A 10,156-nucleotide genomic window follows, 5' to 3' on the forward strand; every position below is an offset into this window, starting at 1 on the left:
TTCCCTTCACAGTCCTTAGTTAGGACCTGCCTTTAAGTTTGGGCGTGTTGATTAGTTGTTGTGTAGCTGCTGAACTTTTTTTTGCATCGAGTGTGGTGTGAGTATGAAGTTTTTCTCCCTACATCCTCTCTCTCTCTCTCTCTTTATTAGTATGGCTCTCGCTCTCTCTCTCCCCCACATTGTCTCTACTTCTCTCTCTTCATTCAAACTCCTGCATCCTCTCTCTCTTCTCCCTCTCTCTCCCCCCTCTTTCTTCTGCATCCCTTGCGCGATCAACACCATCTCTAAATAGAGCTGCAGTCGTGGCGGTTTCTTCACTCTCGCTGAGTTGGATTCCAAAAACCTTCAAAGAAAATATCTATCATTATTCTCCGTTCTCCGTTCTTGATTTCCGACTATACTTCATCGTGTCCATTATCTTTCACAACCTCATTGAATCGAGTCACCTAAAATTTTGTTTGCGTCCGTTCTCTCTCTAGAGAGATGTACATCTCCTCTTTTACTATCTTCACTCTCTCAACCCACCTATCGCTCCCCCTCTCTCCTCTCACCCTCCTCTCCCACTCCACCTCGTCGTCACCGTAGTCATCCTTCCCCTTGTCTCGCCCTCTCTCACCTCTGCTCAAGGCGTGACCCAATAAAACCCAAAAAATACAACGTATCCCAATTCTCACTCGGTTTGCATGCAGAATGAGACTAGACTAGCGGTCCAGATTAGTTTCAGTGTTGTCAGACAGCGGTGGTCGTGGGTACGCGTTGTACAAGGCGAAGTTAAATCCCATGTTATCGATCTCATCCCTAAATTCAAAATTATCGCCTTTGAATAAGACCCCCCCAATTAGATGATGGCGAGCGTAGTCATGTTCTCAATTGTCTTCACCCAAAAAAAAAGTTCGCTTCCAATTTTTACCATCTAATAAGACATAGAAGGAACACTTATTCGTATCCACTGGGTCGGAAGTAATGTCATTGAACTTTTGTTATATAGGGATGATTACTATGTATATGACATCATCGATCACCACTAGGGGAATGAGTATGAATTTGAAAGCAATGGAAACTTGAAGTACTGTCGTGGTACAATAAAAACATTTTATATTTGTATATGGATTTATTGGAACATTTCCCATTTAAGGGGACACTCTCACGTATGTTATATAAACAAATACAAAGAGTGTCTATTACCGGCAGAGATACACTGGCCAGCTTACGGGAGTGAATATGAACATTTGGATGCGAATATTCTCGTTGCAAATGCCTAAAATGCCTTTTAACAGAAAGTAAATTATTTGAATAAGAAAGAAACTTGGACACTTAGGGTGCCAAAATTTGACAAAGAGAGACTTAAGTGCCAAAAGTTAGGAAAGTTATATTTAAATGTAAAATCGGAGTAAACCGAATCAGTTAATTGTCAATGGCAAGAAAATCCGACGAAAATATTGACATTACAATTTTTCGGCGAAACAAGTGCAAAACGATTTTGTTTTGCACGTTGACATGACTAAACAAATGTAAAAATAACGTTGTTTTATTACTGATGTGACTAAATAAGTAATATAAAAATTAATTTAATTTAAAACCAAATTTATTTATTTTTTAAAAAGGAAGAAGCTGAGCCACTGTTGCCTCTCCGCCGTCGCCAGGAAGGGCCCGCGACGGTAGGGAGAGGATTGGCCGATGTCACCGACCCCTGGTTTCTTTTTTTCTCTTTTTTAATTTGATTTTAAATTTAATTTAATTAATTTTTAAATTCAAATTCAAATTTGTGCCAAAACGATATCATTTTTGTACTTTTTTTTTTTTTTTTTTTGTTGAATCATCTCTCGCGAGCTATGTAGGCGAGTAAAATTAATAAAAAAGCTGTCACGTCGTATTTTTGGCAAGATTCACCGGAGATAACATTCAAGTCTCATTTTTCTAAAAAAGTAACGTATTCTTTTGCCGAATAAGAAATATATCAATCTTGGGATTTGGCCGTTTTCTTATTCGGCCTTTTCCCTGGGTTTTGTTTTGATTCCATAGAAAGTGATATGCGATGGGGGATATACTGAAGAGTGGCCAACCGATCTGCCTGAAGTTAACTCTTACAGGGAGTGTCAACCCCGTCATTAGCCAAATGCAACCCCGACAACAATCCCCCCCCCCCCGGGTCTCCAACAACTTACGACCTCACTAGATATTCGGACTAACTGAAAACTGAAAAGGCTTCATCCCATCTTCACGATGAGAAAGAACAAAGCTATCACCAACCGGCAGGCATCCACAGAAGATGCTCCTTGCAAGGATAAGTTACCCTTTTTACTGTGGCAACCAAACCCAAGAACTCAATATGATAGATGCAGCTTTGGTGTCATTAGGCCCCTCTGACCAAGACAAAATAAATTCGCAGATATACTACACACAAGACACAAGAAGTACTACGCTGGCGAACATATAGAAAATCATCAACATCCAGAGTGTTTCTTCAAGGTGAGCCTTGTCATCCAAATATCGTGCTCCAGTGATTTTGTCGATGATTATAATATCTGTTCACATATTCTTTGAGATTGAGCAGTGTATTCACATGCTTAAGCCCCTTCAAATGAATTTCCAGACTAATTAGCCACTCTTATAGTGATGCACGAAGGGAATGCATCTGCAGCAGGACTTCTCAAACATGCTCAATTCCTACTCAAGAAAAGAAGAAACTGATTTACAGAAGTGCTGCAGATCTCTACCCAAAGGTGTCGGATCTAAAACCATGTTCTCCTAGACCTTCTGGATAGTTGGCCCTTCCACTGGTTCAACGGCTCACACCTTCACTTCTGACTCTTCCAAACATATGACGGGCTCCGAGAGTTGATTGGACACAGCAGATTGCACTTCCACAGAACTATTGGATGTAGAGGATTTCTTAAGCTGAACTAGAATCATGGTCATGTTGTCACAGCCTTCACCACCAGCAGAGGGTGCCAAACATCTCTCAAAGACTTTCTCACAGATAGCTGAAAGTTTGCTTTCCTGCAGAGATTTTCAATATAGTAAATATCTAAGTTTTCTTCTCGAGCTTTTCCTGCATTGCCATCAGTTTGGAAGTCTGAATCTTATGTGTTAAGAATGTACCATGTGTAACTGTTCCCTAACATAGTTCACCAGCTGCTGGCTTGACATGCAATCCCTGGTGAAAAAGATAATTTTAGTCAGACAGGATTCCCAAGAATTAGCAAACTACAGATGTCATGAACTAAAATATTCCACCAAATCAAATAACTGGGTGATTAAATAATTAAACTAAGGAAAATAAGATCTCTATATGGAGGGGATAGATATTGGAATGTACCGCCCCTTCACTTTCAAATTTAGCTTACAGGGAACTCTGGTTGCAAAAGACCACGAGCCATAAGGGATGAAAATTGCAAGGGAAGACATGACCACTTTTTTAGGGTCAAAATGAGGTTTACTTGAGTATAACGTCATAGCATAAGCTTTTAAATTGGAATCACTAATCAACAATACATCACCTGCTAAGAGGAAAATTCTCCTCAAAGTCATAAGCTCGACAAAGAACGTACATGTATTTATTAAAGTCGACAAAATGAAAGCATTCTAACCAATCCTCATATCCACTAAGCTGTAGCCATTTGGTAGTTGAAACAAGTACACCCTCGTAATCAATGGAACTACAAGTTCCCACTTAAGTCAAATGTTCGTCTGGTATTTCAAGTCCCCATTAATTATTAATGCAAAGTACTCATGTCATATGTAGCATTTCTATTTCAAGTTCAATTCCTCAAGCTTATGGACCCAAAAATAGTTGGCTGTAAGATTATTTGTTGGTAGAGAAAATGATATCAGCAAAAAGATGTAATGAAGTACCATATTCCATCGCATGCTAGTACAAGGAACTCATCATCTTCACAGAGCTCAATCTACAAGATTGGACAAAAACAAGGAGAAAAGGATTAAATGCGTAATAGAAGCAATTGCAGGCATAAATAACAATGTTAATAAATGGACAAAGTCATATAGAATTCCTGCATTAAATCTACAGGAATTCAACTATCTTGATATAAGAAATGTAGATAAACTCACAAGACTGCAAGATTATATCTCAACTAGCTTATCACATACAGTAGTTATGTCAGGATTTGCAGTTACAATCTGTCTTTCAGCTGGGAGTGATTTGTTCTGCTTGAATTCCACATCTCCTGCAGCCAACAGACATCACATCCCCAATTCACATTAGACGGTGTGTACCCAATAAACATCCACAAATGCATGTGCATACCCCAGCGCGCATACACACTGAGAGAGAGAGAGAGAGAGAGAGAGAGAGAAGAAGAAGAAGAAGAAGAAGAAGAAGAAAAAGAGAGAGTATCTCTCCACTCTATCAATTGGTCATCAAGAATAAAACTATGCAGTTGTACCAATAGCTCTTGCTAGATTCAAACTTCCATTGACCCGTCCAACTTGAATAAAACCCCCAGCTTGAAGAATTCTCTCTCTCTCAATCTCAAGGTCTGGCTTGTGATCTTTAGACAAATCATGTGCCTGCATAGAGCTAGAAACACTTGCCTTAGTTACTTCTTTTTTTTTTTTTAAATAATGAAGGTAACAAGATCATCATCATTATTCTAGCAGAATACTAGATACTAATGATAACACTGTCCACATACTATACTACCGCACAAAACCAGGCATGTTATCCAGATTCTTGGTTGATGCATCAGTTCTCCTGGTTTCAAATTACTGCATAAAAATCCATCATGGCATTTTTTAGCTTCCTTAGAAATCAAGATTTGTATCCAAAGCAAAGATATGGTGTTGGAATTAGTTACTCTTTTTATAATGGGTAATCAATCGAGTACATGAACTTGGCATGGGAAAATTGATCTAATATTTATTCATCTCCATCCTGGACAGCAGGCATCCCTTTTTTCTGCGCTTATTAATGTTTAAATCCACAGGTCTGGGTTTTCCCAGAGTTCGGACCCATCTCTTGCCTCTATTCTCTGTCCTCACTTGCCACCATGCGTTTGGTAGGATTGACAGCAAGCATCCTGACTTCACTTGCCATTACATCCTTTTCCTTCCACAGATGAACAAATGCCAATTGAATGCGCAAATGGAAACTATCTTATACCGCAAATACATATGCACTATTTGTTCAACATGACTTCATACTTAAAATTGAGGGAAATACATTTACCATTTAATATCTTAGACTTTCCCTGAACATGCTCAACTTTCATCCAATCAAAAGCAGAACTCTGATGATTTAACTTGTGCGAAAAGAATTACCAGACCCTTCCGAGATAGCACGCAACGAGAATCGCCAGCATTTACTACAATTAATTGTTTGTCCCGAATGATCGCGACACAAGCAGTGCTTCCACAAGTTGGTCCAGGAAAATCAGAGTGAGGCCCCTAGTTTTGACATGGAAATTGAACACGTCAATTATTCGCCCCAAAAAATTTGGAGACAGAAATAAATAAAACAAACCAGAAAATGAAAGACTACAATAGCTTATAACAACCCATCAGAAGCTTTTGAAAAAGCTAATTATCCAAACACTTTTCATCTAATATTTACTCAAGAGCAGAATTTCTCCATTCTCTTTATAGAATTTGATCGTGTCTTGTCAATGAACAACACTAACACAGCAATAATGAAGTTCAGCATTCCTGAGCACTAAAAGGCGCTTCATGTAAACATAGTCGACACTCAATGGCAAGTTCATTGATGAGATGGTTATGATCCCAATACAAAGAATAAATCATGTCACAGAAGAAAACACGCATGCTGGTCTCACACTTAGGTCTCTGTCCAGCTTGGTGGACCAGGTAAAATCACTGTGTCAGATGCAACAAATGAAGACAATGGACCAAGTGATGCAGTTAAGATGCAAGCAAGTTTAGCTTATCAAAAAACTGGTTTTAAAGATCGGTGGTAAATACATTAAGAAGCAAGAAGCCTGCAGGGATGTTTGCTAAAAAAGGCTAGCCAGGCTCAGGTGAAAATTTTGTCCCAGCCTAAATAGTAGGCCTGGCCTGATAGAAGAGAAAATGGCCCAGTCCCAAATAATCACAGTTCGATCAGTCCAGTCTAGGCCTAGCCCAAACTATTATATGAAAGATCCGCAGGCATGGCTAATTCACTCAGAATAATCAAGATAAAACAAAAAGATCATGACCTGATCATTTCTGGGGCCAGACCTACCTGATTATACACCTTATTTAAACAAAATAATGAATATTAACATTAGATTCACCAACAGATTAACCACATTCAACTTTTGATGCATTAACAGTAAAATAGAACAAAACTAAAGCCAAGATATGCAGATCGTGGCTTCATATAGCACTAAATCCTAAACTTGTCAAGCAGAAGATGGGGGGGGTTGAGGAGCTGTGCTTTTTGCACGCTCAAGATCTACTAATTTGCTCCTCACGTGAGGGTTGGTGGTGCTTTAGTAGGAGGCAAAGAGACAGCTGAGAGGTCGATTGAGCAAGACAAGAGGGACTTGAGAGATCAGAGGGATTTGAGAGGGGACAGAGTCAGAGAAATGAGAGGGAGGACGAGTGCATGAAAATGAGAAGATTTGGTAGAAGGTGTTAAGTTCTGGTATTATACACATTATTTTGTACTGAGGCCAGTTTCTTCCGGGGCGGTTAGTGGTGTTTAGTCAGGGGCCCAAGGGTCAAACTGGCCTGAAAGTGACCTGAAAGCCTGGACTGAGTTTGTCTGGGACTGAAAAATCAGGCTGGTCCTGTTTAAACCAACTGGGTTTTCGGGCCAGCAGGCTTTTTTGAACACCCCTACTTTAAAGTGTATTTCTTTAAGATGACAGTGACTTGATAGCAGCCAACGCCCTTTCAACTTATAAGTTGTACAAAATATGTAATTTTGGAAGTCGGATATATGATATAGAACCATCTCATTAGCCTTATTTACTTTTTGCTACTGTTTTTTTAAATGTAGGCGGGGGGAAGACAGTAAACTTGACGTGTGATATACCTCTTCGGAGTGCCAATCATCAGTCTGCTCATTGGTGTCGGTACTCCTTGGAGACCAAATAAATCCTTCTATCATTCCAGAGAACTTGTCAATCTTGTCTCCCAATATTGCTAATTCCCTCCACCCTCTTTGCCCACGCATCATCTCATCCAGTCTGTAGCAATTAAGATTGTTTGGTTGGAAGCATGAAATCAGTAAACCAGAAGATGGCATGAACTGTTGCTTACAGTCATAAAGAAGTCGCCAGTTATTTGAGAGAAACAGAACCATAACAACTATCAATTTAGGAAATGATAAAAAATAGCACTGTTCTTAATGACCGAGCAGTCCTAAAGACTCCAAAAGAGACCTTGATTGTAAAAATTTTGTTAAGGTGCAATTAAAGCCAGTGTACAAACCTGAGAAAAGCTGTCCGTGCAGAAGTGCTCAAATCTCCGGCAGCATAAGCTTCATGCTTGAGTACCTGCTGATGGAGATACTTCGCACAAAACTTCGCAACTGCTTTGCCTGTAAGCAAATTGCTTCCATGAGTTTATAATATGGTCAATGACGCCCAAAAAAGAGGAATGCAAGCTTCATCAAATGCTTTTCAGAAAAAGTCTATTTGAATGTGCAATGAGCAAAGATGGCAATATGATAGAGTAGAACAAAATCACACTTTGAAAGGAGCACAAAGCTTTAATGAAAATGTAGTAGTTTGTGGGTGGTTGGCGGTTACGGGGACCAATCTATGAACTATGAAGTATGCTTTTCTACTACACATGAGGTACAAAGACCTCCATGTGGTAGTCCTGATTCATCGATTGGCTTCCTATTACTCACAAGAAGCACCGATCACATTGAAAAAGGAAAGACATACACAATGGTTAAACAAGGCAGGCAAATAGATCAACTCCCAACAAGTTAAGTAGAATATGAATGGCCACTCTAAACCAATCTACTTCCAACGTATCGTCTTGGGAACATAAAAGAAATCATGGCCTGCCTGCACTTTGAGTAAGTTCCCCTATTCGATATGGCCTGATATTGATTAGAGAATAGGAAAACAAGGGTGAATGTCAACAACATTTATGGGAAAACTATGATAGGAAATGGCTTTGATCTAAAATGATAGTGCAAGTGCAGGAACAAAAATATGAAATTTAGCTAGGCATTCTTTTTGGCCAGATAAGTCGGCATACATCGAATTGGACTCTCAAGCATATAAAAATAAGAACCATGTGAACTAGTTCTAACCTCCATGACCATCATAGACCCCAAAGAAAGACGTGGAATCATCAAGATCTGGATAAGCTGCATGCTGAGAAGACTACATATCAATGCATTGTTGAGTGCCAAGATTGAGCAAGCTTGAGAGTGCATAACATAATGAGTTCAAGAATAACTTAAAGTAAGCTCCTTCTTGGGAGTTGGGGGCCCTAAAAAAAGCCCAACCATGGCTTCTGGCAGAAAAGGTGCGAGCAAAAGTTACTTCAAAAGCGGAAAATTAAGGCCACAGCTACAAACCACAGGCAACCGAAACAAAAAATAAGCCAATCGTTGGAGAAACTACTTCGCATGTGGTATTGACAAATTTTAGTCACCTCACCTCATAATTGCAAATTCTCCTGTTAAGAGCACTCACAAGCAGTTTCAATACTTGTATTAACCAAAACAAAGTCACACCTTGGTCGCAGCATTTGAAATAAATTTAGAAAATTTTGACTACAAATAACCAACTACCAAGAGTCACCAAACTAATTTAAAAACATGAACGCTGGTTTTCATGGATTAGATAGTATAATTAGGCAAAGCAAGAAAACGGACATCAGCTAGCAATATGCAGATTAATTTAGAGCATAATAAAATGGAAACAACATCGAGCAACATAGAAAGAAAATTAACTGCATCTTCCATGGTTGCACGCCACCCTTGCATGGAGGACAGCCCATAAGAAAGCCTATCATTCCCACCATCTTCTGAGAACTTGTCAGTTTTCGGGGAGCTGAGGTATATGCCCATATCTAGCTGCAAAACACATAAAACCTCTGCAGCCGATTAAAATGCAAAAAGAAGAACTTGTGACCCGACTTTCCCTTGTTAATACGGTAAAAGCCAATATATTTCCACGGCGCATACAATATTACATATAGGCATAGAAATGAAGAAAAATAGCCATTTCCCTCTTCAATTTAGCCACATCGAAACTGCTTTTCCTTGCTATATAGAATGGAAAGTAGAAATGAAAATTGCAGTCAATTTTCAGACTTGAGTAAGAACCTCAAAAAGGACTAAACACTCAATCGACTCAACTCCCCGAGAATCTTCAACCGAAAGCTGAACCGACGGCCGGGTGCCAAGGAATACCTTCACTCAGCAAGCCGGTACAGCTCCCAGCTCATTATCCGCGCACACACATACACAGTACACACATCACATCGAAAGCTGCGCGCTTAACAAATGAACTCAACGTCGCACTTCAAGCTCAGACCAAAGAGCCTCGGAGCCGCCGAATGCAGGCCGAGAATTGCTCCGACCGATCCAATCCGCGCCTTCAACCTATGCACGCAACACGCGTCGTACGGTCACTGCAAACGCGCCGGAGTAAGCTGATCCAGCTAAGACCGAGCGGTTGCGTCGGCCACGAAATCGCCATACGACGATCGAGGAAACCAAGACACACAACAACCGCGCGAGAGACCCGATGCGACGAGATGAAATCGCATCGATGAGAGCAAAGGAGAGCAAGAGTTTGAGGTCGAAGAACTCACTCGCCAGATCGGAGGACGCCGCACTCCTTCCTCGAGCAGAGCGAGAGCGAGAGAAGATCTTGCTGTTGGTACTTGGTAGAAGTGCGAAATGATACTGTGCTTTTCGCTGATTGGCGATCTGCTCGTTACCTCACTTCCTGACCAGTGCCGGGTTCAGTGGCCACTGCGCCCCGCACGAGTCCCGATTTTTCTTATCTCGGGTCGGGATCGGGCTCGACCATCCAGGCCCATTGGGCTTGACCGTAAAGACCGGTCTTATTGGGCCTTTGGTTCGTCGTTTTCTAGAATAGTACCCTGAATAGCCCATTGCATTTTCGAACGACCTCGACCTCGACCTCGACCTCGACGAAGGTGGGATGATTCTCGAGCTCGAGTTCCACTCGATTATGTTTTCAATGTGCTCGAGCTA

The 10,156-nt window shown here is 40.6% G+C and overlaps 1 protein-coding gene across 1 annotated transcript; it reads right to left on the reverse strand.

The window, feature by feature from the left end:
* Nucleotides 1–2,415: 2,415 nt before the first annotated feature.
* LOC104423236 (probable protein phosphatase 2C 60) lies at nt 2,416–9,900 on the reverse strand. The gene is made up of 11 exons (XM_010035740.3): nt 9,748–9,900; nt 8,882–9,004; nt 8,234–8,297; nt 7,396–7,504; nt 6,998–7,151; nt 5,281–5,406; nt 4,407–4,530; nt 4,111–4,187; nt 3,856–3,908; nt 3,103–3,157; nt 2,416–3,000 (listed from the first exon to the last, which is right to left on the reverse strand). Exons 2-11 carry the CDS (start codon nt 8,996–8,998, stop codon nt 2,791–2,793), a joined length of 1,089 nt encoding a protein of 362 aa, XP_010034042.2. The 5' UTR covers nt 8,999–9,004; nt 9,748–9,900; the 3' UTR covers nt 2,416–2,790.
* Nucleotides 9,901–10,156: the final 256 nt, after the last annotated feature.

The sequence above is a fragment of the Eucalyptus grandis genome, chromosome 10 (assembly GCF_016545825.1).
Source record: "Eucalyptus grandis isolate ANBG69807.140 chromosome 10, ASM1654582v1, whole genome shotgun sequence".
Lineage (NCBI taxonomy): Eukaryota > Viridiplantae > Streptophyta > Magnoliopsida > Myrtales > Myrtaceae > Eucalyptus > Eucalyptus grandis.